This window comes from Prosopis cineraria, unplaced genomic scaffold, assembly GCF_029017545.1.
Source record: "Prosopis cineraria cultivar Desert tree isolate PC_DT_omini unplaced genomic scaffold, ASM2901754v1 PC2, whole genome shotgun sequence".
Lineage (NCBI taxonomy): Eukaryota > Viridiplantae > Streptophyta > Magnoliopsida > Fabales > Fabaceae > Prosopis > Prosopis cineraria.
In genome coordinates, this window is record NW_026555333.1 from 3,855,624 (window position 1) to 3,877,533 (window position 21,910).

At 31.9% G+C, this 21,910-nt stretch overlaps 1 protein-coding gene across 1 annotated transcript; it reads left to right on the forward strand.

Moving 5' to 3' along the window:
• The first annotated feature begins 15,869 nt into the window (after positions 1–15,869).
• On the forward strand, positions 15,870–17,839 carry LOC129303343 (ethylene-responsive transcription factor RAP2-13-like). The gene has a single exon (XM_054942613.1). It carries the CDS (start codon positions 16,419–16,421, stop codon positions 17,475–17,477), a length of 1,059 nt encoding a protein of 352 aa, XP_054798588.1. The 5' UTR covers positions 15,870–16,418; the 3' UTR covers positions 17,478–17,839.
• The last annotated feature ends 4,071 nt before the right edge of the window (positions 17,840–21,910 follow it).

Genomic DNA, 21,910 nt, shown 5'->3' on the forward strand with positions numbered 1-21,910 from the left:
AAAAATAAATTTTTCCCATAAAATTTGTTATCCCATATATTATCAAATATAGACAATAATTTATTTTAATCTATGAATTGTTATATCCATGTAAATTAAAATGTTAAACATACAATAATTAAGAAAATTTTAAAACATAGAGTGCCTTGTAATAGAACATTTTTCTTTTAAATTGTATGATCATCTTATTTTATTTTAGTATTAGCTATACATAACAAAAGAAGAATAAAAATTATTTTTCTTTGAAAGAGATGTTCACATTTAATACTCGATTGTACCTCGAATAAAATTATTTTTAATAAAAGAATACTTATTAACAATAAAAAAATAGATACTAATAATTTGTTTTATGCTTACACAAATTATTTTAAAATATGATATCATGTGTATATAAAAAATATAAACTTTTTATATGTGATCTCTACATAAATTAAAATTTAGAAAACATATTCTAGTTAAAAATTTATTACTTGTAAATATAAATGACCACTTATTTTATTTAAAAATTTCTTATACTTGTGCATATAAAAAAATGCAAATAACACTTTTTTTATATGATTATCTAACTAATTCAAATTCAAGTATTGTTCAACATAATTTAAAATAGTTCTTTCAAAAAATTTTTATATTCACACAATTTTTTATTATATAGTTTTTTTACCTCTTCATCAGCTTATTTTTTATATATTAAAAACATACACAACATTTTATAAACAAATTTATTACCCTTACACTTTGTTATTAAATTTAAAAATTGTTAAAAATACTATCATTTAATATAGATTATAACTCATTCTATTTTATAATTTATTATTTAATGCATATTTAAAAAGGGATGATAAAATTTACTTCAATAACAACTTAGTCCTTCAAGTTTATCTCAATAATAATTTAGTCTTTTAAGTTTGCCTCGATAATAAGTTAGTTCTTTAAATTTATTATTTGAAAAAGAGGTAACATGATGTTAATATTTGTTGATATAGATAAAAAAAATATTGAATTAATAGTCATGTAAATTAATGATTTAACAAAATTGACTTAAAGGCAAAATTATTGTTATTTAGCCATATATAATATGTCAAGTTATCGCATACTTTATACATGAAATTAATTTAATGATCAATTTTTGTTTCAAAACCTAAAATATTAAAGTAACAATTTAAGAAAATGTTAAGTAATTAAATTGATAAAAATTAAAATTTAGAAAATAAATTAATAATTAAGTAAATTTGAGAGACTTAAAGTTTTATTTTTTTTGAAAAAAATAAACAATGTGCTTTATTTTAAAATTCATTACCCCATGAATATTAAATATATGAACACCAACTTACTCTAGTTTAAAATTTGATGTACAGGATAACAAATTAAAATACATCTTATGCCTAAAAATAAGTAATTTATTTTATAAAAAATGTTTTATTCTATAATTTTTTTTCCTATGCATGTAGGCCTCAATTTCAATGGATGTAGACTTGAATTTTATAATTTATAAAAATTAAATTTATATCTGACAACAATTCAATTAAATTAAACATTATTATCATACTGCATGTGACACACTGACATTTATTAAGTGATAGCATTTGTTTTGATCATTAAATTTAAATATGATATATCTCACAAAATCACTATAGTTCTATCATATATAATCCTTTGGCAAACTTTACTACTATATTTCCTCAATTTTTAAATATGAGCAAAATTTTATACAATTTTTGTTATTTTTTACAAGTAAAAAATAATTTTCAAAAAGCATTCATGGCATCTTTTCTTAATTACGCTTCATTAAACGATAGTAGTACTAAATTAGGAAAAAATAAAATATTAATCATAAGTACATCTTAATCCAAACTTTTTAATGTTGGGCATAATTATTAAGATTAGTTAATTTTTTAAACTATATGAATTGATTAAAATTTACTCATATAAAAATGAATGGGAATAAATTGATTGATTTAAATAATAAAAATTCTATTTTATAATTTATTATTTAAATTTGTACACTATATACAATTAATTATCAGCTAAAGTATATATTTAGTCTTTTAATTTTATTTAATATTTTATTTTAATCCTTTAACTTTATAAAGTGTCACTTATAAAAAAATTTTATAAAATATTTTTTAATCCTTTAACTTTAACAATGTCAATTTTATCTCAACAAATTTTTATGTTCAACTTTCAAAATATTAATAAAATATTTTTAAATATTGACATATTAAGTTTAATTTCTTTTAAAATAATAATGATTGATGCAAAAAATAATTATTTAAAACTAACGATGTTAGAATTAAAGAACTAAAGAGATACTTTATAACATTAAAGCATTAAATTAAAATTTTATATAAAGTTAGATAACTAAAAGTATACTTTAGTCATTGATTATCTCTTACATTTGCAAAATCAAAAAATAGATCTCATACATATTATTTTTTTATAAGTCTCATATTTAAAAGCATTTTTTTACCATGAGTTCCACGCTTATTTTTTTAATTTGTATGTTATATACAATTAATTATCCGATACATATATAAAATACAAGCAATAGATGATAAATCTCCTAAAAAAAATCTCATACATATTTTTTATGAGTCTCATATTTAAAACCATTTTTTACTATGAATTCCACGCTTATTTTTTAATTTGTATGTTATATACAATTAATTATCCGATACATGTACAAAATTCAAGAAACAAATGATAAATCTCCTACATTTAAAAAAAATTAAATCTCATACATATTATTTTTTTATGAGTCTCATATTTACAAGCATTTTTTGCTGTGGGTTCCAAATTTATTTTTGTAATCTGTATCTTATATACAATTGATTATCTTATACATATACAAAATAGAAGTAACAAGTGATAAATCTTCTACATTTACAAAAATATTAGATCTCATATAAATTATTTTTTAATGAGTCTCATATTTATAAATAATTTTTACTATGGGTCCCACACCTATTTTTTAAAATTTTTTATCATAGGTTCTATATAAAGTATAAACTCTTTTAATTTTCTAACTTATGTTTAAATTAAAAGATTAACATAAAGTGCTTAATATTGTAGATTTCGTTCGCTTGGAATCTCTGAGGTTGAGGAATTATTAAAGTGATTGAATTGCTACAAGTAATCCTTTTGATAAGAGTTGAGATAATCGAATGATTTATACTATTTATTTATTTGTAAAATAGTTACAAGTTATTTGTGAATATACATATACACATGCCTGTGCGCGTGCGCGTGCGTGTGCATTCTTATTTAAGTTTTAACCATGAGTTAAATATGATGCATACATATAATTGAAGTGTCATTATAAATGCATGATATTTAGAGGATGGCAGTTCACTCTGGGCAAAGTAAAGTTTGAAATCTATATGGTCGGAATGATAATCATGTTATAAATTGTTGCCATGAAAAATTCAAGCAATCATAATATGAAATCCTTGGCACCCGAGTATGTGCCGTTAGAGCAAATGAAACCTTAATTATGTGTATCAGGGGAAGTTCGTATTTGGAAGTAGGTCAGAATGTCTTTGGCTAGGAAATTTTGTTATGGAATGTGAGCTCAAATTACACTATTTAGGATTGGTCCATTATTGTAGCATATAGATTTGGCTAGGCGTTGTTGTAGAGGTTCAGATAGATATCGTGATCATATATGCAATATTATGATATGGTATATTATAGCATGTGTTTTTACTTTCTCACTCTACATGCTTTTTTATAGTTGTACTTGTTAATAAATACCTATAAATTATCTTGATTATTAAAATTCTATCTCACCATGTGGTTAATATTTTATAGGTTTAGAAGCAGATAGACATCAAAGGAAAGAGTCAGATAATAAGTAGTGAGACATCTACTTTGGTTTGTGAAAATGAATGTAAACATAAACATATGAGGCTGCCATTTGAGAATGCAACTGCTTTTAGGTTACACTTGTATGAATTGCATCTGTATTGTATTTTAGCCCAGGATGTGTGATGTTGTGATACATGTAGTAAGGGGATAAAATATTAGTACAGTTGCATATTTAGTATTGTTTTGATGTAAGTATTTATGAGTTGCATTTGTATGGTATGTGAATCTTCTATGGTGTTTTAGCTTAGAGTGAATGTTTGGTGAAGCATTACAGTGAGAGGCTAAAATACGGATACCAATGCATGTCTGTATATAAAATATGTAATGTTTTGGCCAAATAATGAATTATATGATAAATTTCATGAATGACCTTGCTTTGCGTGGAATCGAGGTCTCGTGTGGTCAAATTTTGAATGCAATGTGTTATATTAAAACTGAACGCAGAGAATTGATTTGCTGAAGCTAATGAGATGAGCTTCTTTAAAAGAGGGTGTTTGGAATTTTTTGTTTTTCCAGCAAAATCATAGTTAAGGTTTTCATAATCGATTTTTCCCGTACCCAAAAAAGTGCCTTGGGCCTTTTTTTTTTATTTTTTTCAAATATTGTGAGGAAAAAGATGGTGATCCAACTAAAATGTAACTCTTATTTTAATTTCCGAGAGCGTCACCTCGAGCAACCCAGACCTGTTGATCCTATTATATTTTGGCAATATTCAGTCAGCTTTCCGCACGGTCGAAACGGCCCATTTGATACTGATAATAATCCCTACCCATTGCCCCTGCTATTGTTTCACACACACACACGCACACAATACCCCTGCTGTTTTGATTGAATGAGCCGGCTCTTAGAAGCCCCAAAGAAGCTTTGAAGAATGGGCTTTAATTCACCAGCCGAAAGAAGCTTCAATTTTTGCCCAATAGAATGGGCAAAAACTGTTCATTACACGTCCAATTGTTTACTTCAGTGGCCCAAAATAGAGGAGCACAATCCTTGCTGTTGGATACCTCCTGTTGCTGCTCCTGTCTCGCATGGGGATTAGCCGTGAAATGGGAAGGCGGCAATTGCTAAGCATGGGGATCGTTGTGGAGCTATAAATGGGACACAGTTTCATACTTCGATCCCGACCTTCCATTTTCCTTTCCTATGCATCTCTCCAGGAAAACGAGTGCACCTTCCATCACTTGGAATGCTTGAGAGCAGTACTGAGGCTGAGATCAAACACACGACCTTCCACTAACAAGGGTGATCTCCTTGTTACTCTATGTAAGAGCATTCCATGTTATGCTTTTTTACATGGCTCTTAAAACACACACGGTATGGGAGGGGATCTAGGTTGGTTAACCCCATCCAACCTGCAAGTCCTTTTTACATATTGGCCACATATAGTCTGCACTTTTAACGAGCATACTTGGTCACAGTGGTGAGCCTTCCGAGTGTTTAATGTTGGGGTCTTGAGTTCAAATGTTGGCACAAGATGAAGAAATCTGTCAAGTCTAGTCTAGTCTGAATCCCAGCAAACTATGGAAACAGGCTATTCTTAGAGGTTTTTTTTTTTTTTTTCCCAATAAAAATCCTCCGTCAGGACAAAGAGAAGTTAATCATTGGAGTGGGTAGTGACCAAAAAACGAGGGGCGGGAAATTAGACTCGATCCACTCTACCCCGCGACGTTGGACTTGAAGACGGGAAAAGAAAGCCAGTGTTGAACATAATTTTAACATTATTCTCATTATTTGACTATGTTTAGCAAAAACCCACACCCGCTTACAAGTGAGTACAATAAAATGTGAAAATTACGAGAAGACCCAAAAATAAAATCTACCATGTGTCATGGATGAGCCCATCCAAGTTTGAGTGGTCCGTCATGGTCGACATGGCCACTTGGAGTGCGATCATATCGAATTATATTTGAGGAATATTATTAGGCTTAAATTTTTCCAATCATCACACTATATACTAGTATTAAAATTTCTGGACCAAAAATGTGAGTGCTAATTAAAAAAGAAAAAAGCGTCGGCAGGTGGAAAAAAGGAAGAGCCGAACTTAAATCCCGGAAGTCCATGTCATTGGCCCATGCGGGAATCATTGACCAGCGACTACTATTACTTGGATGGAAGCGGATTTGATTTTGGCAACTTTTAACTAAAACATAGACTCTTTTAACTCTATTTATAAATTATTTTTATCAATTTTATTAATATTAATATAACAAAAATATATACAATAAAAATTAGTAAAATTTTAATCATAACCCTCAAATAAAACACATAAAATAGATAAATTATATAATATTATTTTTTATCTCTCTCTTACTTTTCATAAATAATTTGAGGTATGGTTGCATATAAGATTGGATATGATTAGATTTTAATTTAACCCAAAACTTAATCTTTTATAAAAAGAATTGAGTTAGACAACTTTTATTCCGGTCTGATCCAGTTGCAGCCCGAAGATTAATGGGAGAAAATTTGATCTATAAGACACGAAGATTGATTTTGATAATCTAATACTTACTTAGCTCTTTTTTTTCCCTGTATGAAAGGTAACAATTGATTTCATCATAATAAATTCAATTGAAATAAGAGAAATAATTATAATAATAAAAAACCCATAACAATCTCTAGCAAAAAAAAAATATTACAATCACAATTCAAATGATTCAAATTCATAGCTTCAACAACAACATTCAACAAATTTTAACATGTCTAATACACATTATAATAATAATTTAGTAGCAAATTAAATTAAAATTATATTAAATGAAAGGGTGAAATGTAAATGAAGGAAAACATTGCGTTCAAATTTCAAATTATTCAAATATATTAAAAATAATTAAAATTATATTAACATTATTTTATAGAACCGGACCAAGTGGTTTGAGAGCCTGATCTCCTATCTAATCTAACTCGATAAATTAATATGGTTTCTTGGATTAATTTTTTTAGTAGAGCAAATTTGTTCGGGTTGGATTGGGCTTGATAGAACAACCGAACTCCTGCACAACTTTAATTTGAGGATTTTAATTTAAAATAAAATAACTCAATCAATTAGTGACTTGTATAATAAATTAGATTGTGTTTTTTAAAATGTATCTAATATAGAGGAAGGGAGGGATTAACGTTGAAGCAAAACTCTCACACCTTTAACCCAATTGATCGTGCAAACACTCGCGTCCTCTAGACTATCACAAGATCTTCCGAGCGAAAGAAGCGATGAAGTAACAAGTTTTTATTGGCGTCCTCGTTGATTTTGACATTTTGGTGGGAAATTTTGTTGGTTGGGTTCATGCACGTTGGTGATACCCAAAAAGAAGCATATAAAATGACTGGCAGGAGAAAAGGCCAAGGAGGGGTTGGGTGGGCGCAGCGGTAAAAGTGGAGGCACAGTTAAAAAGGGAAGAGGAAAAGGCATTGGGAAAACTGTAGTGAATTAATTTGAATATGATAGATGGACTTTAGGCGCGTGATATGGTGCTGTGTGTTTGAGAAACATTCCTAGCAGGGCCCCCTCCTACTCTGTTCCGCGTGGTTCCTCCTGTTCCTAAGGCAAAAGGTTCCAGCAAGTTCTAGGAGTTCACATTATTGTGAACGGAGGATGAGGAAATCGACCAATGAAAGCGCATGCCTTGTCATGGTCCCCAAGTTTCATTTTGAGGGGGGGGGGGGGGAGAGAGAGAGCGGGAAGAACGAGGAGTGTGATGAAAAGTGAAATGGAACAAGTAAGTGAAGGTCACAAGCTGAGATTGCCATATCTTTGAACGTTGAACCTGAAAGTAGGCCAAAAAATCAAAGACCACGCTTACGATGCACGCAACCTTTCCAGCTCACACGGTTGAATTTTGAGGCCTTCACTTGCCTCATTCTCTTCATTCCCCAGACTTGACGCTTCTGCCACCTTCTTCTCCCCCCTGGGCTCCACCTTGCTTGCTTCCCTTCAACGGACCTAAATAGTAAATGCCATCTTTGCCGCCCATGTTGGCATATTCCATCACTCATCACGCTCGCTTTGCTCTCATTCTTCATCATTACTATCATTACTCCTCCCAAATTTCACAGGCCTCCTAAATGGGGACCTTTTTCATTCCCGATTGTGATGAAATGTGCAAGCGTTGGTGTTCCTCGACATGTCTAATGCTGCATTCTCGTTCTTTCACATTTTATTGTTCCTCGACATGCCTCGTTAAAAATAATAATTGAAAATTGCATCTCTGTTCCAAAAAACATTAAATAACAAAAAATAATTGTTTATTTCTCTTCTTTTTTGGCCAGAATTATTTACGCCTCTTCTATAGATTATTAATGTTAACAATGAGAAATGCTTTTTGTGGTACAATTACATAGCATGTGATATCATTGACTGAAATTTTAAATATCATCAAAACCTGGTTCAATTGCAGATCGATTTTTTGATCGGGTTTCTTCTATGTGTGTGTGTGTGTGTGTGTGGTGTGTGTGTGGGAACTAGATTATGTGAATCCTGCAAGTTAAGTTTGAAAAATGAAACCCATCCTTTTTCTTATAATTTATGAATATTACTTTCTTTTGTCTTTCACATAAGGCATTTCGCTCTGGCAACTTAACACAATTTAAGCTTGTCATAGTGTGGAGTTTGTTGGAAGAAACTTAAAAATTCATTTTTATCTATATTCAAGAGATATACATTATAAAGCCTGACTCCTTTCGTTAAGGGTGTAATGGTTGATGGTTTTAAGAGGAGAGGAGTTTGGTTAGGAAATTTTGGAGAAAAAGAAAGCTAAACTAATCCCTCCCCTCCTTTCATATTATTCCTCTCTAAATTGAAAGTTTTTGGAAGAGAGCTTTTTTTTTACTATTGTGTCTTTATTTATTTTTAAATATTCTAAGTATTTCCATAGTTAAAAAACTCTTTTTTATAGCATATTGTGCTTCACTCTCAAACCTAAACTGATCTAATTAGAATTTTTTTACAAAAAGTTACATTTCACCATATATTATTATATTTAGTTATTTATTTTTCTAACAAATATTATTATAATTAGTGGTCTAATTTTTTTTTACATATTGACAATATAATAGGATAAGAATGAATTTTTTAAACATCATACAATGTAAATTGATGTGTAAAATTAATTTTTACAAGAAAAAGTTAAAACCCCTCCTTTTTCCTCCCCTTAAACCAAGCACAAACTAAAAATCGAGAAGAGGTGGAGCGAAGAAAAATTGAGAAGTCAAGTTGTGTTTCTTGTAGTCTTTTATTTGAATAAAAAAAAGTCTTCGAATAAGAATTGCGATGATGAAAATTTTAATATATGCATAGTTTAAAAAAGTCTTCGAATAAGAATTGCCGATGAAAATTTTAATATATGCATAGTTTAAAAAAGTACCGGCATTATTGTCGGAGAAGGGAGCATGCGCAGCGGGAGAGATGTCACATGAAGCCTCCTTGGCGGTGGTAGGGTCAATCCACGCGGTCCAAGCTCTGAAATTGTTTAAAGCTATTCAATTTATACTTCCTTCTCCCATGTGAGTTTTTATTTGGTTTGAGAGCATTGATTTTTTACGCGGACGTGCGGCTACGTCTCTTTTTTATGACAAAGCACTTTCGCATGAATTTTAACAATAAACCATGCCAGTTAAAATTAAGGTAATCTGCAAGAATTGCAAATTTTGTTTACATTCAATTAATTCAACTGAGCTTCTTAATTTTTGGGGAGCAATCAACAGAGGATCTTTTAACGGGATGGACAATTTTTTCTCTGTACACGATGGACAATTTTTAACTGCTCTATATGTATTTTTGTTTTTTGACGATTAGTTAGAATTTTTTAATCTTTAAAACATTATCCAAATCTTGTAAAATTATTTTTATTAAATCATTTTAATTTTATTTATTTTTATTGCTTACGAGTACTTCACAAGCACTAAATGTAAATCTTTAGAAGGAATTCAGATCTTGATATATTACATCGTAAGAAATTAATTAATGCAGGGAGACCGTAAATTTTAATAGGACAAAACGTCATCGATGATCATTTATGTGAGTTACATTTTAGAAGGAAAAAGAAATCTCATACGTGACTTATAATTGACACTGGAATATTCCTGCTGCGTTGATTTTTCTCCATCCATGCTCTTGATAGCATACATGATAATGGAGTTTTAATGTAATTAACGACAAGGATAATGCACTGGTAGCTTATAACTTCACGGGTGAAACAAGTCAGCACAAGTTCAAATCTCGATATAAAAAAAGAGTTAAAGGTTTTGAAATATTTTTTTCACCCTCAACTGCAATAACAACAACAATAATATACTATCTTTGTCCATACATGTAAGATTTGTTTTTTAACTAAATCACCCGTATGAATAAAAAATTTTATTTAATGTTTTTGGTTTCAAGTTTGCTACCTAGTAAAAAAACACATTAATAGCCATTTTTAAAATTTTATTTCTAATAATGTGAAAATTAATATCACGACAATAAACAAAACACATCATTAATATCTCTTCTCCTCTTTAACACAGCATGCGTAAAATTATTCAATTACTCAAAGGATCCCAACACCTCTTATAATCAAAGACAAGACAAATTTTTAAAAGATATCCTACGCATCATGGTGTAGGGGGTACTGGGGAGGCAAGGTAGAAGACGAAGAACACAACTGCCGTAAAACCATTTACTGTTATAGGTAGTCAGTAAAAGTTACTCTTTATAATCTTATTTATAAAACAAAGAGAGAATAATTATTTTAATTATATTTATAAATTATATTATTAAATTTTTATTATAAAATTTCTCTCTTACTCTCAATTAAATGTTGGAGGAAAAAAATATTATTGAAATATATATATTTAATAACGGTAAAGTTAAAAATTTATTAAATTTAAATACGGATTTAATGAGTTTTAAAATTTCTTTGATACTAATAAAATATGTTAAAAATAATTTATAAATAAGACTAAAAGAGTAGAACATTAATGATTTAGACATGTGAAATGTTGAATTGAAAAACTATTGAATTAATATTTTGACCAATTAAATGAAACGCTTCACAACAACCTTGCTTTCATGTTGTATCGTTTTCAATAACTTGATAAAAGCATGTTAAAGCAAGAGAAAATAACATCTAAGGATCACTCTATAAAATTTATATCATATAAAGATCAAATAATTTTATAATTATTGTATACTTCTCTGATCTTTCTTTTATATTAATTTTATAAATGAAATGATAGAATTGTCCCTCGAGTTAAAAAACTAAAAGAAAAAAGAAACCTCCAACGTCATCAACCATTGAACCATCATCGATACTGAGGTCATCGAAGCTCTAATGCCATTATATTTTTAGATTAACAAGTAACATTAATAAAATAACAATAATTTATTTAAAATTAACAAGAATATATTACGGTTTTAATAAGTTAGACAAATTGACAGGAAGGGTTTAAGTGTATTATTAGTCATTCATCAACAAGTATTCGTTTAGTTTTAACAACAACCCAGCTGTGATTGACAACAATACATGAGGATATTTAACAAGTAAAATGAGTGAAGTTTAAAACGTTCAATTTATAATTGTCCATGTAAAATTAACAAGTAACATTTGTAAAATAATAATTTTTATTTAAAAATTAATAATATACCATTATGTTATTACATGAAAACGATTTTGTGCTTGATTTACTATTTATATATATTTTTCTACTATATGTTATTAAAGGATCAAGCTTTTTAGATGGTCAAAGATTATGAAATCAAACTTTTTTTAAGTCACTTAAAAAGCTTATTTTTCAAATAAATCATTGCGTCAGAGTTTTGATGACTGGCAATAGGCTCCAGTGATCTCGCCACAGCTGATGGTCCGACAGTCAACAGTGTTGGAGTTTTTTTTTGTTAGTTTTTTTAGCTTAAAGGATAAGTCTGTCATTTCGATTATGAAATTAATACCAAGGAAATTACAAAAAGACTGCATGGCAATTATAAAATTATTCAATCTTTATGTGATATAAATTTTATGGAGCAGTACTTGAATGTTATGTTCTCCTGAAACAAGGCTGGGCCATCACACATGAGAGTATGCAGTGCAAGTCAAGTGAAATGCGTCAGACGACTAGCGGTTTTCCCAATACACGAAGTGGGGAAAAATTGCCCACGCTAAACCTCACCACATCAGAAAACGCGTTCAACTAATGGCGGGCCCTTGATATCATTTCAAGTTGCACACTCATTCCTGTAATGAGAGGGTGAGACTCAGTTGTTTCCATAGAATGCGTGCATGCCTACGTCAATTAATGGTGTTTTCCCTTTATATTCATCTATTTGCAATCAGTAATTATACATTATAATGGAGCTGGATTAGTCATAATTAGTTTAATATGTTAAATAATATATAAAATTATAAAATAATTTCTTTCATAACAATAAATTAACATTTAAATAAACTAATACTGTCTAATAGAGATTTTGATAAATATCAAATAACATTTCATAATATTAATTTTAATTTGTTTTTTAAATTATTCATCATAAACTAATGGCCCAAATTTGTTAGATGCAGAGAAGAGTTACCATTAATAAATGTGTACATTAACGTTCCCGCGCAGCCTATGCCTGCTCTCCACCCCAGTTCTTGTTCGTCTCATCTTCATCGTACATTGCGCTTTTTTTGGGTTATAAAAAGGGATTTTTATATGAATTTCCCTGTCATATAGGTTTCATTTATAATAATGTTGATGTTATATAGTATTAGGAATTCCGGATCGCAGGCCCAAAAAAAAGTGTTAGATCAATTATTCACATGTCCCAAATTTAAAATATTTTTAGGTAAAAATTTTATATATTAATAAAAGATAATTAAATATATTTAATTTTTAAAACAAAAATATATTTTTTCCGTTAAAAAGAAACAGGGATAAAAATAAATGCAAATACAAAAATAATATTGAAATAAATTATTTAACTTTTTCGACAAAAAATAAACTATTTAACGAAACTTTAACGTTCCTACATGTCACATTCCAGACTCTTCCTCGGGGTTGATTTTGATCTCCATAGTGATACTTCGATCTATTTATAAATTATTTTAAATATTTTTAATAAAATTAAGAAAATAATTAATTTTATTAATTCTGTTTAAAAATTTAATAAATTTTTAATTTGATTCCTGTTTTTTACTAGTACTTCTACTAAATATAAATACTTTAAAAACAAAATACTCTAATATTTAATAATATTTTTAATATTTAACAGAAATAAAAGAATAAAGAGAAATACACTAATTATTGAGATGAGATATAAATAAAATTTAAAAAATATTTTTTTAATTTTATAAATAAGATCAAGATTATTTATTATTTAATGTTGAAAAGCTAAAGATGCCGCAAAGCCACAGCGTGAAGTGGACGAACTGAAATTCTCCTCCTCGGCAAGCGACGGTGCACTCAAGCGCATGTCTTTTTTTTTTTTTTTGACCCCCCGCACTCCACTTTCTTTTTACTCCCCCCCCCCTTTTTTTGGTTCACCCTTTAATCCCTATTTCGATGTAAACAAAGGGACTAGAATTTTATCCCGGAAAATTCGTTGTCCAATTCGGTCAACTAACTTAACCCGCACATATCTGGGGACTGGGGTTATGGGCAGGGCCTCTTTAAAGTGCGTGCGATTCACTTTCCTGGCTGATGCGGCACACGCGCGCCATCACAACCCGTCCCCGAAACACTGCCCTTGGAGTCCGGAGCGTGAGTCCAGCCGTAAAATCCAACGCAAGATCTGGCGCCGCAATCCATGAGTTTGTCTCATTCCCACGTTCTCTGGCTTAAAATCTCCGCCGTTTTTTTTCAAAAAAAAAAAAAAATTGCCCCCAAACCCCGTTTAAACTCAACCACGGTCAACCAAGGATTAGCCGGGGTCAGTACTGGACCTTGGATTCAACTGCCACGTTGTCATTAATCATTATAAGCCAGCTCATTGTCTGGGGTCCACCGGGGCAGCAGTTCCTCTCTCTACTCTCCAGCAGTGTAGCTTCCTCCGCGTTTCATGCGCAAGCATGGCGTCACGATTTCGCAGCAGTTTCCGCCTCCCCTGCTTCTTTCCTGCTAACGCCTCTCGTGATTTCTTCCTCCAGTAACTCCTGGGCCTCCTTGACCTAATTAATAATTAATGCGTGCCAACAAACACCTAAAAAATCACCCAGTGGTGTTATCACCCCGAAATTAATTATGCTCGGAGAAAAGTCTCTTCGGTGGTTGACAAGTACTAGGATTAGATTAGGATAACGTGCATCCCAACTGGTCCTCTCCCCCATTTCTCTTTATCTAGAGACTTCTTCTGTGTTGCGTGAAGGCCCTGTCCCATTCCACTCCCAAATTAGTTCTCCTTTTCTCTCTCTTAAATAAATAAATAAATAAATAAATAAAATTTTCGTCACGGTTCTAAATCTAGTGCTCCAGTTATCACAAACTCATATTTTATATTACATCATTGGAACCACTTCAAGCTGCCCTTGTTCCATGGTTATTCCAACAGAGCATTCTCGGCTCTTTTTCAAAATAAAAAAAAATCACCTGATTTCTATGTGCTGATTTAAATTTATACAGATCTCACATCACAGACCGGCTAATCCACCAATTCGGACGATAACAAACGAAAACGGCTCCCCACTTTATCTTTTTGTGCGCAGCGATGCCCCCCTCGCCCATAAGATTATATTATCTCTGTGTCAATCTATGATCCAATACTAATTAATTCCCATCACGTACAGAATATTTGAAAAATCTAATCACTGGTCTAAAATCTATTAACTACTGGTATGTACAAGATTATAAGATTCGAGCGACGCAGCGCAAAAAGAAAACAAAGAAGTAAATTTTGTTTTCTTTTAAATAAAAAGGGGGCTAGGTGGCTGTGGTTGAGATAAACTTCAAGAGTAGCTGGTGTGAACGCGCAAATATGGTCAACAGACTCAAAAAAAATGACGAAGTGGGGAAAAAAAGACACTGACATCTGCCGGTTTCGAAAGGGCACGTGTCACCAGATCTGGATAGGTTTGGTACGTGTCCTTATCCGATTGGTAGACATCTCAATCAATTTGAAGATGCCTTCGTCACTACGATTTGGAGCCGAAACTAACCCGCGGTTAGAATTTACGAGGTCGATAATTTTAATTTGAGATGTACTCTAATGAGTCTAAAATATAAATAGTTTTTAAGAAAAGTTTATATGTCAATAAATTTTTTATTTTTATAAAAATATATATTATTTTTTATTTTTAATTACATTATAATTACTAATATATTTCATGAGTAAGATATACATTTATATAAAAATTTAGGTTAGTAAATATAAGGTGTAAAATGAAAATATGTTTTACATATGCTATGCTTTTTCTAAATCATAATATAAGATATCTTTTTAAAATATTATCTACTTAAATTATAAGATATTAAATAACTTTTATATTTATTTTTTAGCAATACATCTGCTTCATTTGTTATTCTTTTTTTCTAAAAAAATTATGCGTTAAAATTTTAATTATTATTATCAAAATTTTTATAAATGCTATATAATATGAATATAAGTGAAAAGATATGAATATTTTTAATAATTTATAATTTTAATTAACATTGTTTGTAAATCATGAATTAATTAATTATAATTTATATTGTAATTTAGGGAGAGTATTATTTATATTTTGGATCAAAATTAATTGAAGAAAAATACTTACTCTTTTAATTTTATTTATCAGATAAAAAATAATATTTATTTTGATTGTATTTATAAAATATGTCAATAATAATTATATTTATATTTATTATTTTAGTTTCATTAAATATTAAAAAATTTATTAAATGTTAAAATATTTAATTTAAAAATTGATATGTTTAATAAAAATAAAGTTAAAATTTATGAAATTTGTAGAAAAAGTTAAGAAAATTTAAAATCCTTTTGATTTAGAGGTGAGAAAGACCTGAGGCTTAAGTAAGCGATAATGAAGGGGGCAGGCGACTATATAAAGGAGTGGGTGTCAAGATAGCAAAATCCAAGAGCGGCTGTGAGGTTACCACTCAAATTATTTTGTCTGTTTTTCTCTCTCTCCGAGAGCAGCTCGCTTTGTGTGCAATTTCCTGATCTTTCCGATCTTCATTCCGGTCTCCCCCTTTCTGTAACGCCCCGCTTCTCTGAATCCCTTTCTGTTAATCATCTGTCTTTCAAGTTATGATTTTGGGTTTGTCTTTTAATTCACAAAGAAGCAAACTTAGAAGGATTTCTCGAAAGCCAGGTGTTTTCAGAATCGAGATCCAGGTGTTTTTACCTTACGCTTTTTTGTATTTTTCAGGTCACTTCAATTTTCCTCATCTTTCAATCAGCTACGAGGGTTGTTTTTGATCCCTCAAAGCACGGTTTTTTCTTTAATTTCTCGGGATTAAAGGGGTTGGGTATTTTTGACCTCTCCTGTCCCTCTTTGTAGAAAAGGTTTTCTCTTTTGTTTTGTTGAATTTTAATCAACGAGTGCCTGTTATTCAGTTTTTGTGAGACGCAGGTTGATTTCAGTTTAAGATCTGTCTGTCCAGTGAAAGTTATGGCAGCTACAATGGATTTCTACAGCAGCAGACCACTTCTGTCAGATCCTTTCAGGGGTGAACTAATGGAAGTTCTTGAACCTTTTATGAAGAGTCCTTCCACAACTACCTCCCCCTCCGCAGTTTCATCCCAATACTCTAATTCCCCTCTCCCCTCTACATCTTACTCTGCTTCTTCTCCCACCTCCTTCCTATCTTCTCCATCAGTCCCTTCACAGCCCAGTTTTGTGGCAGACGGTTGCTCTGCATCGATGACTCCCATATTTAGCGATGGGTTATCGAACAGCCTCGCCGCAAGCGGCCTCGGGCAACACAGTTCGATACTTGGGCTCAACCACCTGACTCCGTCTCAGATTAACCAGATCCAAGCCCGGATCCAGATCCAGAACCATCAAAACCTTTGCTGGCAGCAAAATAGTGCCACTCTCGGCTTCTTGAGTCCCAAACCTATTCCTATGAAGCACGCGGGCGTGCCTCCCAAGCCCACCAAGCTCTACAGAGGTGTGAGGCAACGTCACTGGGGAAAGTGGGTTGCCGAGATCAGGCTCCCTAAGAACCGCACTCGACTGTGGCTCGGCACCTTCGACACCGCCGAGGAAGCCGCCCTAGCCTATGACAAGGCCGCTTACAAGCTCAGAGGTGACTTTGCCAGGCTCAACTTTCCCAACCTGCGACACCAAGGTTCCTGTGTCGGCGGCGAATTCGGGGAATACAAGCCGCTCCATTCCGCTGTGGACGCCAAGCTTCAAGCAATTTGCGAGAGCTTGGCCGATCTGCAGAAACAGGGCAAGTCAGGAAAGCCAACGAGCTCATCCAAGAGGTCAGGGGGGCGGTCGAAGTCGGGTTCGAAAGATGCGCAGTCGGCAGCCAGCGAGGCGGATGTGAAAGTTGAAAGCTCCTCCTCACCGGCGATGACGGAGAGCGAGGGATCTGGGGGATCTTCGCCCCTGTCGGATCTGACTTTTGCGGACGTGAGCGAGCCACAGTGGGACGGCGCGTTGGATAATTTGAGTCTACAGAAGTACCCTTCTTACGAGATTGACTGGGCATCTCTGTGAAGGGGGACGTTTGGTTTTTAGTGCGTGTGTTATATGTAATGTTGATTAAATTGTAGCGGAGTCGTATCATGCTTAGTCCAGTATGTTAGGTGTTATGTGGCCTGTTGCAATGGAATTTTAGACAATTGCAGGGCTGCTCTTAGGATTTGTAGTGGTGTTAATCACTGTCCTGTCAATATGTAGTGTCCACCGAGGGGAGCCTGGTTTTTTCTCGTTTTCCCGTGGAGCAGTAGTAGAATAACTCCGACTAGGTCGTAGCTGTTTATTGCTGTAATTGACTCTTTCTATGTTATTTCCTCCATATTTGTGTATCGTGTTTCTGGATATGATATTGTTGGGTGTGAGCAGTTTATGTTGAGAAATCCCCGGATTTCGTGTTTTTGTTGTAGTTAACTTGCAAACATATACAGATCGGAGGTGAAACGAAAGAGGAACTGGGAGTGATTGTATCATGCAAGGGGAACGTGCGTATTTTCACCTACATGCTCAAGATTTCGTGATGCCGGAAACGTGATATTCCTTCCATAAATGAAAAGAGGAACATGATGGCATCGAGGGTAGAAAAGGAAAAGAGGGAGGGGGGCAGGAGTGAAATACAAAATAGTAATTGTTTGGGAGGGAGTTTGATTGGTTTGGATGAGTGCAACACGCTAATCAGCAACCGTCGAATGTGGATGGTGCTGTCTGCATCCAATAATTGATGCCGTAGTGAAAACTGAACCCAATTCAGGTTCAATCTACGCATGCGCTTCGACAGCTCCCCCATCATTTCCGACTAAAATCGTCCACCTCTCTACAACTTTTATTATTTTGATTTACACATTCAATTATTTCTAAATCATATTTCTTTTTCAATTTCATCAAAAGTGTCACCAATTCATCAATAATTTTATGTAAATTATAATATACTTTAAGACCACAGTTAAGTACAGTATGTCTCTAAGATATTTGAAATTAAACTATTCGGGGTAAATTGGATTTTACCTGTATTCGTGTTTAATAAATCTGCCCGAAAATAAAATCAATGAAATGACTATTCACTTGCTGCCCGCGCGTCGAATTCAAGGTGGATTTTGGGTTTGATGCTTAAGGAATTTTAGTTGTTGTCCACTTTTTTTTCTTGGACGAAAATTCAAACCTTTGCTCAACCTTCCCTTTGCATTGCTTTGAACCAAATAAATTTAAGTCGTGAATGTTGTGTCCTCTCGTGACAGTCTTCAAATCTTGGGATAATAAACGTGTGGAGGAAGATCAAAACGATTTTATGGAAGAAGAGGCACCATTCCATTTCAAAATTTGATCCCTTCTCAAAATACGTTTCGCTTTCGAGTCTGAAATCTTTGAGGCCAAAACAGGATATAATGTTGAGAATTAATTTTCGGTTGCCTTCTGCAAAATTAAATATGGATGAGAATTATTTTGTGGATCGCTTTGAAAGCAATACTTGGGATGGGAAGCATGCCACGGCAGAAGAGTTTCGCATACTTGCAAATGGAGAAACAGAGCTGGCTTCAGAAAACGCACGGATTCATATTTTGGATATATTGCAAATAGAGCTTCCCATATGCAAGGCTTCGTAGTTTGCAGTTTGTTGAACTTTGGTTTTTCTGCCCCTTGTGATAAGAAAGGGGGAGAGAGAGAGAGAGAGAGAGAGAGAGAGATTCAACAAGGTTAAACAAATTCAAATAGCTGAGCTAATTGGGATCATACAAGGTTTGAAACTCTGCTGGTGTAAAGGATTCAAATCTGTGGACGTGAGATCGGACCGCATCTGAGGCTATCAATTTGTGAACAAGGGGATGTGATGATAATATCCCTCCCAAGATATTGTAGGTGATACTATCTATTTTTCACAGTAATGGGCAAATACATCTAAGTCATTGGTACAGGAAGGTAAATTGAGAGTTGTTTGAGTCATGTCAAGAAACATTATTTTTAGAAACACACCGGGACGACGGACTGATAGTTTTTCAAAATTAAACAAACACTTCCTGAACAAGCAAGCATCGGAATAGCAGCACTAATAGGAAAGGAACTTAGATGAAGCATATAGACAAGGCAGAGGAGGAAAGAAATGGCTCGAAACCTAATAATCAATTCAATCCGCATGCAAGCCTATATAGGCTAAAGTCTTTGGACAAACATTTGGTAAATCCAATGCTTTTTGAACTCATGCGCAGGGAGGCGAATTGAATATAGGCTAAAGTCTTTGGACGAACGTTGGGGGAAACCAATGCTTTTTGAACTCACGCGTAAGGAGGTGGATCAACTATTTTCAACTGCAATTACATTAAATTGGCCTATTTCATATGCGCAAGCTCACTTTTCTTTCAAACTTATTTTATTAGTCCATTTATTTTTTAGTACTTATATACCATAAATACTCTTTATTTAGGCAATGTGGGATTTCTTTTAACACACATTCAATTACTACAACAAATCATGCTCATTTGCTAGTTAGGTTTTCCTTTGATTTAGATGTTCCATTTTTGTATCCTTGATCAACCATCATATGGAGATGGAGAATGATGAGGGAGATTAGGCTTTTTCTTGCTTCTTTTGGGTTTTGTTCAGGTTGTAAGTTTGTAGTTCAGGGATAGGTATAAACAAAATAAAAAAAGGAAAGAAGGAAAAAGAGAAGAAAAAGAAAAATCAAATATTGTCCTCATCCCGAATGAAATCGTCTTGGCCTTGATGAGCACACCACTCATCAGCATGATGCAATCTAGACCATCTAGATTTTTAATCTGGACGGTCCATATTTAAAGAAATAATTTAATATTTTTAAAAATAAAAATTTATTAAAATTATAAGAAAGTTCTATTAAATATTTTTTTGAATAATCTAGTCTATATTTAATTTAGTGTGTTTAATTTAACATTAAAATTTTTATATTTTTATATATTAACTATTCAGATGTATTCTGTACAGTTTAGATTTAAAATTTTTAACTTGTAATTTTTTAAAAAATATTTTTTAAAAGTTATAATTAAAATATTATATATTTTATTTTTTAATATTGTATTCACCAAAATAAAAAATAAAAACTTTAAATTTGAACCTTATAGATGAACATTTGATATCGAATATGGACTGTCCAAAATACATATAGATAGTTAATTTAAAAAGTTATAATATTAAATTAAACCACCTAAGTTAAATTAATACTATTCGATGATGAACCTATTTATAAAAAATTATAAATTTTTATTTTAATAATATAAATATAAATATAAATTAAAATTAAAAAAAATTAATCTGGATGGCCCAGATTTATTTTTATGGATGAGCACCGAAGACGGACCCGGCTAGAACTGGGTGAGGTATGGATTCCAAAGGTGTCAAAAGTAAGAGGCTACAAGGAAAGATTAGTAAATTTGAGGAATCAAATTCTTGTGGTCACAGCAGTGGAAAGGTATAAAATGCAAATGAGCCCATACAAGATTCTGCATTGGAGGATATACAACTTTTTCGCTTTCTACACATTCCTTCTTCACCCGAATGGTTTCTTTCTTTCGGGTATTTATAATAAAAGTAAAGCGAGCATGAAGGGCCAGGAAGAAAAGAGGAGGGGATTGACGGTTGGCTTTTAATGCATCTATCTTTATCGTAGTTGGGTTGAAAAAATTTTTAGTTGCAAAATTATGGATTTGCAAGTAAGATTAGTACTAGTTGCAAATGATTGTTCGAAAGCATATTCCCTCCTCCGTCTTTAACTGCTACTATAAGCTAATTAAGCTTGGTCTTTCGATATTTCTATTCGCAAAAACCATCCATTTTCAAATATATTCAATGCTCCTTTCCAAATATTCTCATTTAAAATTCTTCGTGCTTTTAGGCGGTAAATTTATCTTCTTCATGGCCACAAAGTTAAACTTTAATAACATAGCCATTCAGTATTAACTAATCTTTTCAATGAGTGCCAAATAATTAAAATTTGCTTATAATTTTTTTGGCCAAAACAGAGTCAATAATTAAAGACAGAGGGAATAACTGTTATTAAATAAAACTCCCTTTACTTTTTTTCTTTGACCAACTATACTCCCTTTATTTCATATGTATTTTTGGCAGAAATTTTTTATTTTTTTTTAGGATTAATGAGTAAATATGATTCTAAATTCTCGCTCGGAAATCATTTTGGACCCTTAACTCTTAAAATATGAAAAATAAATTTTAAAATTTTAAATTCATAATAAAATAAATCTTGAACTCTAATTTTTTAATACTGTTATTATCCACATAGATATTGTTCAAGGTTTATTTTTTCATAGATTTAACTCTGATTGTTATAATACTCGTGTGGACAATAACGTTGTTAAAAAAAATTAATGATCAAGTTTATTTTGTTATGAATTTAAAAATTTAAAATATATTTTATATATTTTAAAAGTTAATGATTCAGAATAATTTTTGAGTCATAATTCAGATTTCGT